Genomic DNA, 22206 nt, shown 5'->3' on the forward strand with positions numbered 1-22206 from the left:
AAGGTTGAATACTTTTCTCTGATTTATGAAAGGGAACTATTCAAGTAGAATTAGCTCAGAATTATAAAAAAATAAAACAATATAAACTGTGACAGTAGGTTTTCGTCTGTTAGCTTTTGTCCCAACATGTGTACACCTCTTACCCCCAAACAGCCAATAGAAACACAGAATGAGAGTGAAGACCAATCACGGCTCTGTCATTTTGATTACGGATTGGCCAATGGCGTTGCAGGCTGTGAACGTTACAGCAGCCACAGATCACTGCAGTGCAGTAGCCAACCAGCAACCAGCTAGCAGTCTCGTCTACTCACACAGAAAAATGGATGAAACGATGATACAAGTCAACGGGTAACGTTAACTACTATTTTATCCATCTGCGCCATTATTTCTTCTATAAAACAGTGTTTCGTATTTCGGTTTGTGTGTGTTATAATGCTACTGGCTCTGTCCGGCTTGCCTACGCTGTGCTTACAAACCTGTAATAAACCAACTTAGCTAAACTTAGCTAGCTAGCTAGCTAACCACTTGCCTGTCAGTGATAGGTAGTTGAGGTAGTTGTAGTTAGCATGTTTGCTAGATAATTCACCCAACCTCCTCCGGAGTTGACAGGCAACTTTAACAGGCTGCAACATCGGTGCTTGCTGGTTGACACCGTAGCTAAGGAAGCTAATGTAGCTGGCATTGTTTAATTGTTTAAACCTGCTGCTGCATGACTAATTATAGCTGTCTGTCTGTGTCTTGTTGACGCTGTTGATGGTGCTAAATTCAATTAAACATGGCCAGTCCAGACAGGCTGCAAGACACACAGGAAGAACAGGTCATGTTAGACAGAGAAGAATCGTAGATGCTAATGTAAATCAATTACACATCGTTTGTATTTTTGTTAAGGTTTTGTTAGTTTCATGTTGACATCAGATGTATAGTTAGAAAGTTGACATGGATTGAGTGCTTATACTAAGCTATAATAGATGTGTTATAAACAGCTGCTTGTTGTTACAGTTCTATTAGATAAGATTATTATTACATATTGCATTTTTTTTTTTGTTGTGTTTTTTCTGCTTTGTTTTATTTTGTAAACAATCAAAATCAAGTAGATACAACAAAACCGTCATTGCACATAGTACAGGCATTGAAACACATATACACAGTTTAGGTTATGGATCGTTTACACTAGTAATGGAATAATTATTTATTCTCTATGGATGTCTACACGTGTATATACTAGTGCAAGCAAACAGGTGTGGACATTTCAACATCACATGTCTGACTGATTCTTGTTTCCCCCTCTTTTGGTTTCCAGCTGTCAGACTGACCCCCTCTGCATGGGCCCATAATCATGTCCACAGATGACAGTATCTCTGAGGATGCGTCCAGCTCAGGGGCTTTGAGCCATTGCCATGCCAGTGCTGATGGGGATGTGGGTAAGGAGAGTGAGACCTCTTTGGTGTCCTCTGAGGGAACATCAGCCTCTGGGCTGGCTGTCTCAGAGGACAGACACACAACCTCCCAAACAACAGGAGGCACTGTGGCAAGCAGACCCATGGACATCACACCAGCATGCAACAAGATCAGGTGCAGTAACTGTAAACATCTTACTGCCTCAAGTTTCTTTGTCCAGAGATGATATATGAAACAGTGGCTTGTATATGTCTTAGTAGCAGGGAATTTAAATGTACTCTCTCATTTATATGATGATGAATGCAATTTCAATAATGTGAATATATATAAACCTGCACATATATTACTTAACTAAGAAGTATTTAATTTTCATAATATAACTCTATTGCAGGAGTCTTTGTCTGAGCACAGAGGAAGCATTTGAACAGGGGAAGAGCCTCCCATTCATCAACCCAAGCTCCCTTGAGACCCTCAGGGCTTTGGTGCAGGAGATCCAAAGCAGTGGAGAAACTGATCCTGAGATCTGGAAGGATTGTGAGGTGGGAATGTGGAAATGAGAGTGCAAATGAACACTCATGATGTGGCAAGAGAAGTTGGGGCTAGCTGCTGTGGCAGTTGTTGCTGTGCACTGCATTTGGCAGCTGGCAGCCTAATTTCTGAGCTGTCAGTTTTATTTTTGTGTGGATCACACCTGACAGTAGGAAAGACACACACAGCACACTGCAGCTGATCTTTTCAGACACAGGATGTGATGTGCACTGAAGAGATAACTGTGATGTGCTTCAACACAGAGAAATTTCACTGCATAGTTCATCAGCGTTTTAGTTTACATACCTGGGGGAAAAAACAGTATTTTTAAAAATGTTTTTTCCTAAATGCCTAGGGAGCTATTGTCTGATGTACGTGCAAGCTGTATGCAGAATAGTTTAGTTACAGAATTACATATTTTATGTTTTATGCTGATCACCTCTGCTCCTTGGGTTAATGGGTCTTGGCTTAATTAACATTGTTACTACTGGTTTAGTAAATGAATCTGTCAGCTGATATATTTGCTATGTATATACTAGGAAGGAAGTAGGCCAGGCACATGGTTCTGCATTGCAGGTCTGCATACATGTTCACACACACAGGCTACACCCATATGGTCCCTGCAGACTCGTGTGGCTATTCATACTACACATGTGGACAAAGCAGCATATTGTATCTTACTACAGTTAAAATATACCCTCCAGACATATTTTAAGACAAAAACACTTGGAAATAAGATTTTAATAAGTTATAATACCTCATTAAAGGTATTCAAATTACATCTCCAGCTTTTTTTTCCTAATTGAAAATCCATAATCTTTAAAAATGTGAATTTACTTCAAAACTGTAACTGCAAGATGTGTCCTACTCCTCTGTAAAATCCATTCTTAGTGAATGTATGTGCATATACATATGTTTTAAAGACTTTGCATTACACTTCTGGTTGAATACTAAGTAATCTAGTTAGATGCATCCTGGACAAAGTGTCCTTCAAAACTTGTAGTAATTTCAGAAATCCATGCTTTTCAGTTCACATCTTAAGCTCATATATAAGGTTAGCTCAGTGAGAAAAAACTCTGCTCTTACATCCTTCTGCTCAGTGAAGGTCAAACATCCCAATGAAGTAACTGTATGTAAAACAATTTGTTAGATTTAAACAATGATACAAAAAATGTAATGGATGTGCCACAACTGTTTTACAGTGGGTCCTGCTGTGAGAGATGATTCTACATGACATTTAATTAGCTTTTTTTCTACGACAGGGCCGATGGTTGCATCTGTTTCAGCTGGTTGAGAAGCAATACCAAGAGCAAATACTCGCTCAGCAAGAACAATACCAGTGCCAAATACAGGTAGGCCTGCGTTAGTTACTATGGTGTCAAAATGTTTGTTCATGCAGTAAACAATGACTTTGTTTTTCCAGTTGATTCAAGATGAAATCAAAGCTCTGGTCCAGCTCCAGAACCGCCAGGCCAGCATCCAGCCACACACAGAGTTCTCTCTAACTCCGATGACCAAAACTACCCCAGACAAAAAGGGTTATATTTTCCCCCTCCTCTCCAGTGGCTGCACATTCTCCAAAAATGTGGCCAGTGACAATAACAGCCTGGCAGCCCCAGCCCTCACCCCTTTTAGCTCCCCCTCACCTCCACTCCAGAGATCAGACACCGCCAACCAGGAGGGGGAGCGTGCGACCACAGTGCTCAGCAGCGGGTACGGGACTCTGTCTGCATGGGACACAGCTCTGGAACATGCAGGGTCTCCTGGGGAAGATGAGGATGGTGTTCCAGGGAGGGACAAGCATCATTGGTCCTTTAACTTTAAGGAAGGCACAGAGACAATTTTGACTGGGGGCCAGCAGGATTTCTCTCATGGGATGGCTCTCGGAGAGGATGAAACGAATCCATTACTCTACCAGCAGAAAAACTCTGGGTAAGTTCAGGTTTTCTTTAGACAGACTAACCACAACTTCTTAGGACATCATATTTACAGACACTGAAAAGTCTTTAATAGCATTCACTTCAGTCTCTTAAACAAAAAGGCCTTTAAGGGTTTTGGAGGGTTGTTTTAAATATTTGTATCTAGTGCAACATTATCAATAATCTTAGTTTTAAAGTTTTGTATCTGTTTTTTTTGTAAGAAACGTCCTGAATAAATCCTAGCTATATCCTTTCTTTACCTGTACAGTATATAAGGACTTTGAATTGATTAAGATAAGATAATATAAGAAAAGATTAGCCTCTTTATATCCGTTAATGTTTGGCATTGGAGAGAATGCAGGTGACGAAGCATAACCCAGCCTCTCTATACGTATAGGATCAAACTAGTTAACATTCAGGAGCACACACACAAATCAATATACACCAAACCTATCCCCAGGAATATTGTATAACGCGCAACACCAACATATTGCACATATTTTCCTTAAAGGTTGTCCTTAGTTATATCCCCATACTTTGGCCTGTATGACCACATTCTTATTCAGAATAACGAAAAGGTCCTAACTATAACTGGGTAATCCCTACATAAACAGATTTAGGCAACATTTAGAAGGATATCTATACTAACACAACCTGTTATGTTGGCAGCACCAGCCAGCCTTTGACCTCCTGGGCCCAGAGGCAGAAACTCAGGCCCAAGAAGAGCAAGGCAGAACAAGCTTCATCCCAAACCCTTGACTACCAGGAGCAGCCACTTAGGGAAGCCCACAAACAAAACCCCCTGGAGAGCTCAGACTTCCAGGACCAGGTACAACTTACAATAGGAAATCACTGCCCTGCATCTGTAGTCTTTGTTGTAGCTGGCCTGATTACTATCCATCCGCTGAATCTAATCCACTTATCTTTACTCAGTTTCAGCAGCAACGATCGTCCGGGCTCTCGTCCAGCTCTTTCCCCCTGAGGAGGAGTGACAGCCTGCTGTCTGAGGCATCAGGTAACAATTCACTGAGTCAGACAAAGCACAGAACAGCAAAGCTCGGCCCATGTCAAAAATTGCTCTCAATGTGATAGAACAAAACAGGAAATAACGTTACATTGCACATATTAAAGATGGAGCCTTGTTGTAATTGCCACGCGTGACAGAACGATGGCACTGTTGTCCCACTGAGGGCTTCATTTGGAGAAATATTATGAATTCTCTTTTTTTGTTATTTCCTGAAGAAATTCACAAATACGTTTCTTTATCGTCAACGAATCCCATGAAAAATAATAATACCATGAATTTGGCTTCCTTTCTTGGTCTGTGGCTCTCAGTACCAAACACATTTGAGTTCTTACTGACGAAAAAAAAAGTAGCGTTTCTTATTAATACAGCTAGTCACTATCATTTTCTTTGTCAAATAAACAGAAGGCTATATTAGGCTTTCCACACAGACAGTACTTGTTAGATGATACATGTATAGTTGCTATGGTCTTTTTGATGTAATTTTTGACAGTAAAGCTAATACCAAAGCAAATTCCTCGTATGTGTAAACCTACTGATTCTGTGTCTGATTCTGACAGTTAGAAAAAGTAGAATATCACTAGATTTCTCTTTTAAAAGGGTCCATATTAAGATGGCCATTACTACCAAACAATTAGTAAAGACTACCTGCTACTACTTGATTCAGACTTGTTTGTTCTCTCTCTCTCAGGCCTCACTTACTGGCGTTTGCATGAGAGTGAGCTGTATCACCCTCTACCCGACAGCTTCGACAGCGGTGCTTACCTCCTTCTGCAAGAGGCCTCCATGAGTCTTGTGAGTAAAAACTAATATTCATCAGGGCACACGTGTCTGGTCTGATTGAGGATCGTGTTAGGGGTAGTTAGTTGGGCCAATCACATTGGCTAACCAATGCAAATAGCGATTTTCTTCTAGGTTTAAAAAAACGTTACGTACAGGTACAATACCTTTTTGTAATGTGATATTTTGGTCAATATGTAAAGTACCTAGCTGCTGGTTTGCAGTACCTCTCCCCCTAAATCTGATGTCTGTCTCTTGTAGACCCCATCTCAGGAGCCTCGTCTGTCCCTCAAAGAGATCTATCACAACAAGCAAAGAACAGACGGTAAACGCTCAGACTGGGAAGGCTCTGTAACATCCAGTCCTTCGTCACCACAGGTACGTCTCACGGCTCATCAGTGATCAGTAAACTCCTCGACCGAGCCTCTAACTAACCCATACTTTGCTTTAGGTTTTGGACCCAGCTGCTAACCAGCGGCAGTCAGATCGTACCTCTGGCTTTACTTCGCCCTCTCACTTCAGCAGCCCTTCCTTTGCCGCTCAGCCCCACGTCTACCCGAGAGTAGGAACCCCTGTGACCCCCGACAGCATGGTGGTGTGCAGTCCCAACCCCGGAGACACAGACTGCATCTCTGACACCTCCAGTGTTTCAGCTACCGGGCCTTCCCCCTCTAATCATCAGAACCCGTGGGGAAACGTTTCCCAGGCCGTCCTGTTCCCGTCCCAGGATCAGACCCAGCCCTGCTCACACACATCCAGCCAGCAGTGCAGAACCAGCGCCCCCTTAGCCAGCGAGGAGGAGGGCAGTAACACCCACACCAGCACCCTCAAGCCTGGTTCTGCCTCAGGGGCTTCTCTGCGGCCCCCACACATGGAGAGAGCTTCATCACTGGAGGATCCTGTCGTCCTTTCTCTGTGAGTGCTGCAAAAACAGGTTGCAGTGTTTGTTCACTCTGGGATGTAGAGCTGCCACTAACCATTGTTTCATAATGAATAAGCTGTAAATCATTTTTCTGGACTCATTGTTTGGTCTTTTAAATAATGAAACATTTCCATCACAAGTTTCTCAAAGTTACATCTTTTTAAGTCTTAACCTTTCACCCTGATATAAAAAAGAACAAATTGGAAAATATCTATTTTTGAAAGCCTTAAAACTGAACTTTATGCCACTTTTGCACAAACAATTCCTTCAACAATGAATCTATTTTGATCATTATAAAATATTTTGTAATAAGAAATGTTTCCCTGGATTTCCTAATCAATGACCCGACAAACAGTCGCTCTTCTGGGATGCTCATGCTTGATGCCCTACTACCTTTACTGAGCCCTTGTCAAAAAACATTTACAAAGTACAAAGTAAGCTGTTCTGAGGAAGGACTCAGAAGAAAAAAGCAGGAGCCTGGACCGGCAAGGCTTTAGAAATGTTGTTTTTCATTAAAAGAAGTAGCTTGCATCCTAATTACTCAGGTCATCGAGTCCCACAGACGCTATCAACTCTCAGCGGGTTCATTCATCTTCTTATCTTTTCTTTTTTTTCTCCCCAGACTGCGGCAGAACCTGAGAGAGAAGCACTCTCGACACGTGGCTGATCTGAAAGCGTATTACGAGTCTGAGATTCAAATCCTGCGAGACAAACTGAAACTCAGAGATCTACCCCAAGATTTAGAGAGGAGCAACCAGGCCCTCGCAGACAGGTGTGCATTGATTCATTTCATTTGATATGATGCACTAATGAAAAATTCAGTTATTGGATGTCAAGACACACAAATGAATCCTTTTAGGACCCCACATTTCCCCAGCATCACGTTAAACCTCTTTTAATGTGATTTCTGTTTATCGACAGATGCAGGCACCTGGAGAAAGCTCTGGCCGAGGCCACGAGTCGAATCCAAGAACTCGAGGCAACAAACAGCTTACTGGAGAAGAAGCTGGTATCCATCCTCAGATTATTTTTTCACATTATTGTCATGAAATGTAGTTTGTTTTTAACAGCTTCTGTTATAATTTGTTGATTTAAAATTAAAACTGTCTCTCAGCAAGAACATCTTATTATGAATTATTTAAATGACTTAAACCCAGAGCAACTTCACATGGTCAGTTAGGGATAGTTTTCAATACTAATTTACAGTGTCATTAAGATCTAAAAGCTATTAATGCATTTATTTACATTCATAAGTACAATTTGAAAAGAAAGGAACCTGTCAGATTTTAATTGATGTAGTCTTCATTAAACACAACCTGGATGAACGGATGAGACTTGTCAAAAGAAACATTCCTGCATGTTTTGTTTCAGGAATTGCTCTTACATGTTTATGATTTGTTCCTCAAACGGGTCTTTCAATCATTAAACGCTCTGAAATATGCAAACAATCTATTATTAATGAAGTGGGAAAAGTGGCATGGACCCTAATTAAATCACCTACTATAACGCTCAGTGATGATGGATTATGATGGACCTTATAAGATAAGCACTCTATTAAAACCTGGACACCAATACAGTTGCATTTTATGTTTGGTTACACAAATATCCGTCAAATAATCTCAATTTCTGATATTAATATATTCAGCGTATTCATTAAATTAATACCCAACCATTACCCCCTCCTTAATTTAAAGTGACTTTCTGTCTTCAGGCAGACTGGCCGGAGCGGTACGCTGTGGCGGCTGCTACTGTGAACTCCTTGCAGCAGCGACTAGAAGAAAGCAAACGCTCGGGCAAAGAGAAGGACGCCTCTGCAGCCCGTCTGATGAGCCACGTACGGCAGCTGGAGGACAAGCTGCAGAAAACCTGCAGGGAGGCCGAGGAGAGGGAGGCGAGGAGGGAGAGGGAGTCCAACATGCTGCAGGATGTGAGTCTGAGCTGAGCCGAGCCAAGAGACAGAAAATCTAATTAATATACCGTTGTTCACTAACATCTGAAGTTCACCTAACCTCGCCACTATTCGTCATTATTTGTTTTTATACCAAATCGTGTCGTGTGTTGTTGATGTACATTCAAATGACTTGTGAATAGGTATCATATCAGGAGAGAAAAAGTTGATCCTTATTTCATAATCACTGATGTTCTTCTGTGGTTTTGTTTCTCAGCTGCTTGGACAATATGACTCACTGGCGAAGGAGCACGAGGGACTGAAGGTAATGAATCTGGAGCTGATAATATACATCCTCTGTGATCATTTGATTAAAAGCATTATGTCAGCAGTGACAAACAAAATAAAAATCATTTTTGTGACTTGTCTTCATTTACTTTTTGTCTCTAGGGCAACCTGCTGTCAACGGAGAACAAACTTGACGATGCCACCGATCAGATATCAGACCTGAAGAGGTGAGTGGATCAATTATACATATTTTTTTGTTAAGATGGTGTATGAATTTTATAATTTGCTGTGTATTATTTCTGGTTTTGAGCAACTTCTAATTCTTGTTATTAAGGATCAGATTATAGTAGTTGAAAAACGATTTGCTCTATTAATCAAGGGTCACAAAATGCTCACGTTGCCAACAGTGTTTCAGACCCTTAATTTATTGAGCCTCCTGTGAGTAAATCAGAGACCAGGAGCAGATATTTGGCAGTAAACTAAAAATACGTCGTAGGTGTTTTTTCTTCAGTATTAATGTGATCCCTAATAACAAGAACTAGAAGTGAGAGTTGATACGAACCCTTTTTGAAGTATAGCATATAATAGAGACTCATTTCCATTGCTTTTAATACTTCACAATGCTATCACTCCTTTATCACTTAAAGCTTTCCGATCCTTAAAGGAATAGTTGGGAAATAAAGTGGCTCTCTTCATTGCTGATTGAAGAGTTCCCCTAATGTATAATACACATCTTGTCATGAGCAGATGTAGTGATGTTTTTGAATAATATTAAAACACAAACAACAAAAAGCACTTCATGTAGAGAGATCTCTTGGCAGCTGTAGTATGGCTATTAGCTTCAGGTCTATTATGTTGTCATTGGCTGGCTCCAGCAGTTTTGTAAAAGAGCTGCAGTGGAGGTTGTTAGACAGCCGAGCGATCGAGAGAATGAATCAATAAAGTCTAATGATGGTCTCTGGGCTGTCCAAAGTAGATAATAGCATCGGCTGACACTGCGCAGCAACTTTCCATTGCAGTTTCAGCTCTGCCTGCAAATTGGCACCAATAGAGCTCATGCCATGGATGGCATTGATGAAGTGTGTCAAGTCGATTCAGGGACAGATTGCAAGCTGCAGCCCACAGAACATCAATACGGATGTCACAGGAGGGCTTACAGACCGAAAGCAATAACCTGGGGGGAAAAGACGAGAAAAAAAAGATATTTATGTGGTCTTCTAAAGAAAGGGCGTATCCAAGCAAATCTAGAAAATTAAGATAGTTTTCAAATGCATTGGGGACGCGAGACAAATCTAAGCATTTTAATGAGAATTTCGTACATTAAGCAGAATCTAAAGACAAGATATATCCCAGAAAAGATGCATACAATCGGGTTGTGACCTGAGGATCCTTCCAGGTATTTGAGTCAAAAAGCAAAGTCGATATTAGGTGATCAAAATGGAATAAGCAGTAAGATATGAGAGAACATTTCCAGCTTCAGGGTTTGATGGAGTCTCATAAAGGAGCGCCAAATGCTGCAGGAGGAGATTGTTAGCAAGGCCTGTCAGACGCTCACAGGAGACGCAAATTAGAGCCGGATCATGACAGCAGAGAGAATTTATGATAACCCAGAGGACAGAAAGTGTGGGATAAAGGTCGGCTTTGGGTCATAATACCTCTGTGAAAAGGGAGAAATCTTTTTAAGTAAGGCTAATAAGGCTGAAGAAAGAATACTTCAGGATTGCACACCATGAGATATTTCTACCTGAGAAACGCTTTTTTTGACGACACTTTAATTATCTTTAATTTGTTACATAAATTAATTGTTGCCTACCCTTTTAAAAAGTAGTCAAGAGAAAGTCCCCCAATTCTCTGCATCTTCAATTCTTGTGACCATGCATTATCTCCGTTTGTCTCCCTCAGAGTGATCTCCAAACTTGAGTCTCAGGTGAAGCAGCTGGAGCACGAGAACCAGGCCAGAGCCCGATACTCCTCCCACAATAACACACAACCTTCTGGGGCTGGGTAAGCACGTAAATAAACATACAATCTATTTTGTTGCATATTTACAGTGGGTGTTATAGGCTGATTAGATAGTCATTGAGAAAAATGAATAGGGAGAAATGTATACTTTTAGATTTGTATAAAGGTGCTTGATATGAGTTAATCTGGGCTGCTACATGATACAAGAGCCTGATTGAACAAAACAAAGGTTAATAAATCACCTGCTGCATATTTAAGAGCATGTAAATGTTCCTGCAAATGTCAGTGGTGTCCGGTTAGATGCTGGAGTGGTCCCTACATATCAATACTAGTACCAACATCTTTTATTTAGGCTATAGTTAAATTTCTTGTCTTTTATTCTCCTACTGGTGTTCAACACAGACAGCTTAGAGGGAATAAGTTCTACTGACCTTCTTTCCTTTTAACAAGAACAAAAACAGCTATTTAACTAATAAACACTGAAAGAAAGAAACTGATCAATGTTAACTGTGTGTCCCTATATGTGAATTTCCTCTTTAAATGTTCACAGTCTCTTCCACCATCCTGACCTGCTGATGTCCCCGAGTAAAGGCAAGGCAGAGCCAGACGTTACACGCAGGAAATCCCCTTGTGAACAGCCGAACAGCGGCAGAAAATCTCCATTCCTTCAAACCAACCAATCAAGTGTCCACAAAAAGTCACATTATCCATTTAACGATCCATCATCGAGAACTGGAAGCTCTGTGGAGAGCTCTTCAGTCGGGGGGAGCTGGAAGTAGGTTCTTATCCTATAAGCGTTTGTTCAACCAAAGTTATTAAACATGTTCAGACATTGAAACTCTGCACAAAAGTACAATTTGGAGCAGTTCTTGATTAAGTATTTTCATTTCCTGCCACTTTATACTTTTACCCCCCTTTTATATCTCACATTTGACTCCAGGAAATGCATTTCTTATTCAGACTAATATTACAAAAATAATCGGCAGAAATGTATCATGAATTTAAATCGGTTAATATAAACTTGATTGACCATTTGGTGCTTTAGCTCCACCTTTACCAGCTGCAGCAGGGACGATCATCAATGCATAATGTATCAATCATTCTAATCCAATAATATAATACACTGAATATTGAGGGGCCCTCAGGCAGGATTACTGTGATGTATTTGGTGCTAATACTTTAATACTGTAACATTTTGGATGTACAACTTTTACTTTAACAGAGTATTTCTACACTGTTTTGTTACTGCTTCTACTTTAGTAAAGACCGGAGTACTTTGTGCACCTCTGGATTCAACTCCGATTTGTTGTGCAGGTGTGCGTCCCCCCCGGAGTGTGAACAGTCTCTGCAGCAGCAGCACAGACAGCAGGAGCAGAGTCAGCGGGACACCAGCCGCAGGGAGGGGTCCTCCACCCTGACGCCCATGATGAGGGCCCTGATAGAGCTGGAGGAGACCAGAGCCACAGAGAGCCGGGCCCCCTGTAAGAACAGCCCCACCACCTACAGTATGCCTCACACTCACTCACAACCACCGATTAACGCTCAAACTCAATCCCCATGTCTATCTTATTACCTCTAATTTATAATTTAAACACACTAATGAGGTCACATTACACTTAGGGCATTACAGCAATATTCCTTCTCATAAATAAAGTTGCATTTTACGAAAGGTGTCTGGCATTTCCCCGCAGCAGGAAAAGAAGGGAACAATGGCTGCAATCAGTCTTAAAGTGTAGCGTGTAGCATGATTGTGCGATAAAGTAGCTACCAACGAATCAAGAGACTATTCTAGCGGTTGATTTCAGCAAAGCCTGACATGTTTCCTAATATAAACGAGAAAACTGTTACCTTTAAGAAGACAATGCTGTTAACAGAATTATGGCTGAACAATCCGAATAGAAACTTAAATAAATATTAAAGGATAAGAAGAAACATCAATTAATCCTCAGGTGTCAGAATATTTGCATCAAATGTCAGAACATAGGGAATTATGCACATCAACCTTTCTTAAGACCCAAAGCGATGCCTTCAAAATGTATTCTTTTGTCCAACTAACAGTCCAAACATGTAATCATCACACAAGAAAAAGAAAAAATGTAAATCGTTTCAACTGAAAGCCTCTTTTGGGTCTTATATATTTTGCATGTTTTATTTCTTTCTTTCGGTTATTTGTGCTTTTCATTTCTACCAGATGTAAAGGCCATTTTAGGTATGTTTTTTTACCTGACCCAGTCACGTTTCTCTCTGCAGGGGGCGGCAGTCAGAGGACCACAGTGGGGTTTGTGGAGCGGAGACACAAAGAGGTGCTGCAGACCGAGAGGGAGGGGGTGAAATCTGGAGGAGCTGCCAGAGCTGAGCCCAGAGGAGGAGGAGGAGGGGGAGGAGGAGGAAGAGGAGGAGGAGGAGGAGTAGCGAAGAAAAGAGCTGCAGCTTTTCTAAGAGCTCAGAGGAGTCTGTCTCCAGACGGCCACAGATCCTCCTCACTGCCTCCTCCAGAACATCGAAACAAACCCACAACTACCCCTAGTATGTCCTCACAGACTCTTCACATGCATACACACATCTCTTATTGACACAGCACCAGGCTCAGGTTTCAGTGTCGTCTGGAACTGTTTGACATTTTTTGCTGTTGTTTTGCAGATACTTTGAGCTTTCTTACAAGCATACAAACACATTTGGAGGTCATTTAGATTTGGTAACGGAGGCCTTTTAATGTAAAATAAACACAGACTATATATCAAACTACTAAAACCCTGATGAATGTATTTTTTATTTAATGTTGTAATATTGGTTAGTTATAGTTTGAACTAATACTATGCTTTTCTTTTCCATCCAGCCAAGAGAGGAACTTTACTGATGCCCATGTCTGCGAAGTCCAGTCCTAAACGCTGCCCATCTGAGAACTACTCCACTGCTTTTGGTCACCTGATGCCAAGAGAGGAACATATGCACAAAAGGTGAGCAACACTAAACATGTTATCAGTTCTGCGTACAGGAAAATATTCTCATTTCCAAGTTGGATTAGGATATCGAAGCAAAGGGAGAACTGCTATAATATCTCAACAAATATGGAAGGACTGTAGAGAACATTTTGTACAGACATTCATTCTCTCTACATTTGCTGTTCTGAAATGGTGCTAATGCTTAAAATATAACAGGAGAGTGTTGACCACCCTTGTATCAGACATGTGCAACACTGCCTGCTAAAATGTACCACACAACACCTTTTGCTTACATAAAAAAAGAAGAATTCCTTGCTTGTTAAAATGCAGTCTGACTTGAACCACAAACAGCTCAGTGAGCCAGTGTTACAGAGACATGACTGCAGATTCTCGACAACTTTGATCTACATTACACTGGAGAAAATTCATTTTGTCGACAGGACTGATGATGAACTTGACCAGAGGCGTCATTCATTCCACAGCGGCAGTCCCAGGAAGAGACTCCAGTTTTCCTCAGCAGACAGAGAAGATGGTAATGTATTACAGCTCTAATGGTTATAAACATTGTTGTGGTATAGAAGGTAAAGGTCAGAATACGCTGCATTGAATCTGACCTTTTCTTATGGTTGGCCAGATTTCTATATGCTATTGTTTATTTATTTCTGCCACAGAGTATTGTAAATAATTATTTCAAACACAAATAATAGTTTTGCAGTGTTTAATGCTTGATATATTTTATATTTTAGGATTTTATGAAATAGCAAGTTTTGAATGTTTATCCAGTCCTTTGGAATTGATATGATTTACTTAAGGAGCGTATAGATTTTTAGTTTTTGTTGAAAGTCAAAAAGGAATAATTTGATGTTTAAAATAAGGTATAACTTTATTTATCTTAAGGAAAATTGTTTGCTGTTGCAGGACAAAGTAGGTCAGAGTGCAAAAAAACTAAACAAAATGGGAAACAATTTAATATTATCAGCAAAGCCCCAATTTACACACTATAAACTAAGGTGCAAATTCTAAATCTACTTTTTGTATACTGTTGAGGTTGCACTGGAGTGCATTATGTTTGAAGGTGTTTCTGACACGGTGCTTCCCTTATTGACATAAATGTGGTGGATGAAAATAAATATCTGCTCACATGGAGGATCACATCAGACTCTGCTCCCCTCCCTCAGACCCGCAGCAGTGCTCGGGCAGCGGTAACCCTCCGGAGGGAAACCCCCAGCTGGGCTGGGAGGAGACGGGGGTCTGCGGTGTCTCCGAGCTTCAGGACTCCTGCGAGGACTCGGCTCCGTTTCTCCTGGACAGGCTCCACTCGCTGGCTGAGGCCGAGAAACTGTTTGACGAGCTGACGCAGGAGAAACTGCAGGTGAGGGTTTTTTATATCTCTGTGAGAGGAGCTGACTCACAGCCCATCACACTCAGGGTTGTTTCCACTTGTCAAGCAGGATCACGTTATCATTCTCATATAAAGTATTAAATGGCTAATCTATCTGATGCATGTAAGGAGCAATAATAATAACAAAAAAAAGAAAACCAAACTCAAATGCATGACGCTGAAGGTAAATCACCTTACAAAAATAGATAAACAAAAAAATAATGGTCGCTTATATCTAATGTCCTCACTACATTAGACCTACACAGTCTGTTGCACTCTACTTGATCAAGTTTTTCTTTCCATCTTAAAAATGTATAAATAGATCAAATCGATCCAAACATTTTCCAATTGGTGCTTAAATCAAGGGTCTCTAGTTATAAATAATGTCTATTTGAAGTACTTGTTGCAAAACTTCATGAACATCCTGCTAGAAAGGGATTAAAGATTGTTAAAACCAGAATATATAGCAGTCTAGAATATATGACACATAATTGTCTGGGAGAACCCACACTGTCTCCTGCAGTAAGAAGATTTGGTCATGAGTTTTTTTCCATCAAACTTAGCTTCATAAAGCTGAATTTGAACTGTACCATTTAGATAACATATTTCGCCAAGGACATGCTCTCACTTCCGCAGTGAGTCCAGTTTAAAGAGCTTTTAGTCTTTGACACACTCGCCTAAACAGTGCAACGCTAATCCTCAGCTGACCTCTTATGCAACACGACTTCATTGTTTTTATACCACTCCTAAATGACTTCTATTTATAGAAAGTTGATGTCCACCCCCCTACTCCCCCTTTCTCTGTGCTAGTCCTAAGGGACACACCCCCCCCCCCCCCCCACACACACACAGACACACACACGACACACACACACACACACACACACACACACACACACACACACACACAAACACCACCTAATCTGCTGAGTCCAGTGAAAGCGTTTCAGAATTCAGCACATGTCATTTTCCCGGTTGTTTCATCAATATGATTATTTTGGGTAGTAAATGCTTTACTTGTGTGTTGTGCAGGTTGAGGCAGCTTTGAGTCGGATGCCTGGAACCGGAGGGAGAGTGACTCTACAGACCCGGTTAGATGAGGTGAGATGCCAGATGTATTGATCATGTTCATACACTTTAGTTTTTTCATAGTGAGAGCTGAAGGCTGAGTAGATAACTTTTTATTAACTAATTGTTGCTTGTCAAGTTTCTCAAATGTGAAGAAATACTGTTTTTTTCTCTCTGTTTTATATAATTGTATTATTTGATATTTTGGGGTTTAAAAAAAAAAAGGTAAAGTGGTCACGTTGAGCTGTAGGAAACTATAATGAGCATTTCAATATGCTTTTCCTTTTTACATTTTATACACCAAACAACTATTGAATAAAAATAACAAACCATTTCTAATCAAAATTCCCCCCAGTACCTGTAACAGTTAGTTGTTCAGTAAATACAAACCAAATGATAGATTCCTTGACCCAAAATACTATTATTAGTTATGGTTTACATATTTCCTTATCGATGGATTGAGTTTCCATCATGAAATGACTGTGAAAAACTATTATGGATTTTTGCCTTTCGAGGGCTGTGACAATTGTTTTCATTCTAAATTCATGTGGTTATTAAAAGTCAAGGAATCACCAAAATAATTAGAATTCATGCTCTGCACACCATAAATGTATGAGCCAATTTAGTTATGGCAATCCCTTCAATAGTTAGAGGATATTTTAAACAAGGTGGTGGACTGTCAAACAGATTGCTATCATGGCTAAGAAGCTGCAAATCTTTCAGTTTGACAAACTGAAACCAGATCATTTATGACATTTTTGCTTCATAAATAAATGAAACTAATAACCAATCATCCAAGTAGTCAATTGTCTTCTCTTTTTCCTCCCCAGGTGGCCTTAGAGAATCGTCTGGAGAGACTGAATCGACAGCTGGGATCTCTCCGCATGACTCTGAAGAGATTCCACGTCCTCCGCTCCTCTGCCAACATATAGCAAAGTCTGTCTTCACTCACCACAGTGTAGAAGCTACAACTTTCATACACTGCACTGATTGTCTGCCTGTGCCATAAAACCATCTGTACAAAGACTCCATGCCATCTTTTTATACATATTACTCTGGGATATTTTTTATATGTCTGAAAGATATTTCCATTTTTGGAGTATATTTTTAGTAATGCACAGATTTGTAAAGTCGTTTACTTTTTTAGTCACATAAATATGAATATGATATGTTTTACTTATTCAGGTGTAGGTTTTTAAATCTGCCATGTGAATAATCAAAAAGGACTTTCCAGCTGAGACATTCATCCACTTGGGAAATATGACTGCCATTTTAATTATTGTGTTATGAAATGTTTGACCTAAAAGGTGTTTTGTTTATGTTTTCGTACATTTTTAACATGTTTCTTTTAAGAGTTGTTTTTTCTATTTGCTTTGGGCCAAATGTATCAAACTTGAAAAATGATTTGTTTACTTGAATCAAAATCGCCTTTTTGCTTTGTTTACTTTCCATTAGTACTTGACACTTTCTTTGCTTTATGTTTCATATTTGTTACAGGACTGGACGCTCTGCATTGTAAAATCCAAACCAGCACACTTTCTGTACACAAGGACACAACACACACACACACACACACACAACTTTTTTGTTGTTTCTAGGTTGATGCTTGTGCATGGAAGTTTGTGCACTGCTTTCTTTTGCCATGCAGTTTTCAAACAAGATGTGAACTTCACTGGAACTATAATATTGTTGTTGCACAATAAATGAAGCTTATTTGATAACTACTTGTAGCATTGTTCCTGTTATTATTATTATGATCATTTTTTTGTCATTGTAAAAGGATTCTGACAAAACATGTAATATATACAGATATGAACTAATAATTCCGATATGAAGTTATGGAAAACCTGGCTACAAGTAAAAGTCCTGGATTTGATATCCCACAGTCAAATAACTCATTATGCAGAATGCTCAATAAGAAAACACATTTATATCACTGGATTATAACTTTCTACGCATTAATGTGCTCATTATGCTTGCATATTTTAATGTGGCAACCCGTCAAGCTGGGCTCATATGAACTTTTATAAACGGCAATATACCTGTAAAGTATCAAAAGATAGAGTTTTTATAATAATACTCTTTGCAAGACTTATGTATTTTATATCTTAATGCTCATATTGGGGTCAAACATTTTACTCATGGCACATTTTGAACGCATTAGGCATTGTATACTGTTGTATCGCTACTTTTACTCAACTATCTGTTATTCCACCAGTATTTTCAGCAGTCATTTCCACATTACCCAGTCTGACTCCTGCAAGCGGCAGTGCACCGCAAGGGGGCGCCCCTCTTCTTTATTGAGCTGCAGGAGGATGTGCTGTCTTCTTCTGATGTAACGGTAAACCTGATCTGTGCTCAGACACCGGCGACACACCGGAGCTCACACACCGGACACACACACACACACACAGCACACCGTGTTTAGTGATGGAGCTGCATCAGGGAGAGCGGGACTGACGGGCCGACACATGAACGCTCCGAGCCGGGGACAACAGGACGAACAGTGCAGAAAATAAACACCATCACCGACGATATTATCACTGGGCGTCTCTGCTGGGAAAATACACCTTTCACTGACAGCGGTGTTGCAATATGTGGAGATCCAGGTGAATAACAGGGACTAGCTGCAGGTGAGTCCCTTGTGATGTTATGTTGTTTATCTGATAACACGCTGTCAACATTAATTAAGTGTCAGGTTTCACGTTAATTAGGCAGACTGACACGGTGCAAATGTTAATTATCTCCACCAGTATTTGTGGGAGTGTTTGCATTAGCTGCAGTGGTCAGGTGACATCCATCGTTGTAGCTTTCCTTTTACCAGAACAGCTAATCAATAACATGTCTCTCTCTCTCTCTCTCTCTCTCTCTCTCTCTCTCTCTCTCTCTCTCTCTCTCTCTCTCTCTCTCTATCTATCATATCCATTCCATATCCATATCCATATACATAACATATACACCAAACAACCACAAAGATATATATATATATATATATATATATATATATATATATATATATATATATATATATCTTTGTGGTTGTTTGGTTATAATATTGTGTGTGTGTTTATGTGCTGTGCAGATACTAGGTCTCCCACAACACCCTCTGGCAGGGAGATAGCATGTTGCATAAATTTCCTAGGATACATTTTGTACTTTAAAAAAAGAAAGAGGGATTTTCTATCTCTGCATGTTACAGACCTTATAAGCTGTACAATGTCCAGTATACATCTGCTTTAAATAATATATGAAGTATACTTTGGATTAACCTGTTAGTAAATCCCCTACACCCAACCCTCCGTATGCACCATCATTTCCCTACAGCAGACTTTACATAGCCCTAGATTCACTCTGACAGTCAGTTTTTCAACATTTCGTTAGAAAGCAACCTTATTGAGGGATATCTGCTATGTCAGCTCAGTTTTATTTGTAATAATTCATCATCACAACTATATCATGACTCTGGATTCCCCTACCAAACAGGGTCCCAACATGCAGGACTCACAATGGGTGGATATTTTACTTATTTGATGCAGATCTTTAAGAAATCAAGCAACAAGACTAACTGTATAGTCCAGCTGCTTTTACATACAGGCTTATGTTATCATGGAATTGTGTAAAGACTGACCATTCCTTCAATTTGCAAAAAAAGCAGGACTGTAAATGATAAATCCCTGTCACATTCACAAAACCCAAAAGGAAGTCTTCGGCTAATCAACAGTACACAATGTAAATACTTCTGATTTACATTCACAGAAGACAAAGAAAAGCAGATCATATTTACATTTGAGGAGCTGGAAGGAAGAATAAACTAATATTTGAATTATAGCGTATTAATTAAATTATTCAAGCTCTTAAAGTGAGCATCCCCTTAGCAGCAGATTGTCTGAGTTCACATTATAAGGTCATTTTGATATTATATGTCCTCAAATTGTGTCTTTCATTTCCCCCTCTCCTTTCCTGCCCTCTTTCTGTAAAGCACAATATAAATAATTGAACTTGACTTTCTCTCTCTTTACTGTCTGAAGTTTGACCTATCCTTGTCCTGGACATCCTGCTAACAATGCATGCATCCGCAGGGCTCGGGCTATTCTCAGACTCTGAAGGTGAAAACACTAAAGAGCTGCTGTTGCATGTGATTCACACCCAGCCTGAAACTTATTTAGAAGGATGATGCAGAGGGGCCAAAACTTTCTAGGAAGAAAACCTTAACCCCTTGAAAAAGTTTCTCAGTAGCCACAGAGCTTTAAATAATCAGTGCTGGCGTATTTGCGGTACGGCTAATATAGCATGCTATTGTTGCAATGCTGTATATTTCTTTGGGTGGGTTTGGGGAATTTTTGTCCGCATGCGTTGTTGCTGACTGAATGTCCGGTTCTTAATCCATGTAAAGCACTTTGTGACTTGTGAAAGTGCTGTAAAGTTATTACTATTATATTATTACAGCAAAGGCCATAGGAGGTCATGATTTTTGACGGAATCTGGTCATAAACCAATGTAAAGGAATTAATTAACATCTTAACCATTTCAAATGTAATACTATACTGAAAAAGTTTCACCAAAGTCAGTATGATTTATGATATCAACATTTTGAAAGTTTTAACCAAATGTCTTGAGATCGTTAGTAAAGTAACGTTTCTTAAACATGAGGATTTGCTGCTTTTGCTTAGTTTTTTTTATCACATTAAAATACAATTATTTGGTATTTTTATAACATTTTAAATCAATACAAAAACATCACCTTGGGTTTCGGAATGAACATTCTCATCAATGGTAGGAATTCATCCAATAGTTCTTGAGATATTTGACACCAAACTCAAAATGTCAGCCTTGTTGTGGAACTTAAGGGAACCTCAAGGGACCATCACCTCAACCCATCCGATAGTTGTTGAGATATTTCTGTCTGAACCCGAGTGGTGCACGATCCACAAACCAACCTTTCCTTAGAGCCGTGCTGCTATCATGGCAAACAATCTAGTGTGTTATCCAGAGATTTCACTTGCTAATTGAAGTTATATCATATCATCTCTACTATCACCACAACCATCAGATCCACTGCATGGGGTTCTGTTTCCTCCTATTTCAGGATCAGTGTGCATGATTTTAATGTGTGTGGTGGGGGACTGAAAGAAGATGGAGCCTCGCAGGATCTGATTATCGGGCCAAAATGATTAGGTTTACTTTAATGAATGCTGTTAGGAAGTGGCCACCGCAGAAAGAATGAGTCATGGTATTGATTGCCGCCCCCTCCTTCACTTGCTCCTTCTCCCTCCTCCCTACCGTCCCCCCTCTACCAATCCATCCTTACTTCTCTTTTCTTTTATCGCACTCCTTTTAAATTTATGTATTCCCATTTTGTGAAACATGCCAGATTTTTTCCTTCAAAGCTACTTCAGACAGGTTCTTGAGGAGGGTTGGCATGTAGCCGGGCCGAGTTTTGCATACTAATAACGCCATGACTCGCTCAGCGCTACAGTCTGGATGAGAGAGGAGGGGGAGTTTGGGAGGATGGGGAGAGGGTCTTGTCACGAGATGCCACGTCATCACAGTGTGTGGAATCTATTTTTAGCAGGGTAAACAGAGGGATTCCAGCCCACTGATCATGGCTTCACAGTGCGTGGAGGCAGACTCTGTAGTGTTGCACTTGGATGTGAATGGAAAACATTTTCTTTTTAGTCCTCACTGTTTGCCTACAGCGTCACTCCTGTCTCCTCCCACCGCCTCGGCCTGTCAGGGAGAAACACTGCGCCACAAATAGATGGAAGAGCTGCCCGTCTTTCGCTTTCTGCTCCTTATTGTGCCTCACATGCATGGACATATGCCTTAAGTCTCACATAGGAAATAATCCGGCATGAAGAATGTAAAAATAACCTACAATAAGAGCTTTATTTGTGAGGATATCAGAGGCTGTTATGCAATTATACAGTACAAGGTAAAACCAGATAAAGAGATAAAATGGTAAATAAAATATATAATAGACACTACAACAGGAAGAGTAGGTGTCTAACTTGACACCATACATTAGCTCATTGCGAAGCTCATAATTGTTATATTATTACCACTAATCATTGCGCCATTTTAAACATTTTGCACCTTTTGATCCTCA

At 40.1% G+C, this 22206-nt stretch overlaps 2 protein-coding genes across 4 annotated transcripts in view; both read left to right on the forward strand.

Annotated features, from left to right (window-relative positions):
- The first annotated feature begins 253 nt into the window (after window positions 1-253).
- Window positions 254-17824, forward strand: LOC134868964 (M-phase phosphoprotein 9). 3 transcript variants are annotated; one of them, XM_063890385.1, is made up of 24 exons: window positions 254-348; window positions 1301-1572; window positions 1790-1937; window positions 3189-3278; window positions 3350-3858; window positions 4515-4674; window positions 4779-4860; window positions 5561-5664; window positions 5911-6027; window positions 6101-6564; window positions 7194-7343; window positions 7493-7580; window positions 8283-8498; window positions 8737-8784; window positions 8910-8974; window positions 10650-10751; window positions 11260-11484; window positions 12024-12214; window positions 12960-13235; window positions 13546-13666; window positions 14092-14183; window positions 14830-15023; window positions 16065-16133; window positions 16931-17824. In XM_063890385.1, the coding sequence occupies exons 2-24, from the start codon at window positions 1337-1339 to the stop codon at window positions 17030-17032; spliced, it is 3849 nt and encodes a 1282-aa protein (XP_063746455.1). In that variant the 5' UTR covers window positions 254-348; window positions 1301-1336; the 3' UTR covers window positions 17033-17824. The 3 variants fall into 3 exon arrangements, with proteins under 3 accessions (XP_063746455.1, XP_063746457.1, XP_063746456.1); XM_063890387.1 differs by having other exon boundaries at window positions 12024-12190; XM_063890386.1 differs by having other exon boundaries at window positions 4521-4674.
- A 718-nt stretch (window positions 17825-18542) lies between these two features.
- LOC134868722 (membrane-associated phosphatidylinositol transfer protein 2-like) overlaps window positions 18543-22206 on the forward strand; it is a 55527-nt gene continuing 51863 nt past the window's right edge. Inside the window, exon 1 of the mRNA XM_063890024.1 lies at window positions 18543-18733. The gene's annotated coding sequence lies outside the window, so the exon portion shown is untranslated. The remainder of the gene's footprint in view (window positions 18734-22206) is intronic.

Source organism: Eleginops maclovinus, chromosome 8 (assembly GCF_036324505.1).
Source record: "Eleginops maclovinus isolate JMC-PN-2008 ecotype Puerto Natales chromosome 8, JC_Emac_rtc_rv5, whole genome shotgun sequence".
Lineage (NCBI taxonomy): Eukaryota > Metazoa > Chordata > Actinopteri > Perciformes > Eleginopidae > Eleginops > Eleginops maclovinus.

Bases quoted from the DNA above. Each gene is read 5' to 3' on its own strand.
- LOC134868964 (XM_063890385.1), top strand. From the start codon at position 1,337: ATGTCCACAGATGACAGTATCTCTGAGGATGCGTCCAGCTCAGGGGCT. The intron at 8,785-8,909 runs GTAATGAATCTG...TTTTGTCTCTAG, and splicing joins AGGAGCACGAGGGACTGAAG to GGCAACCTGCTGTCAACGGA. The intron at 14,184-14,829 runs GTAATGTATTAC...CCCCTCCCTCAG, and splicing joins CTCAGCAGACAGAGAAGATG to ACCCGCAGCAGTGCTCGGGC.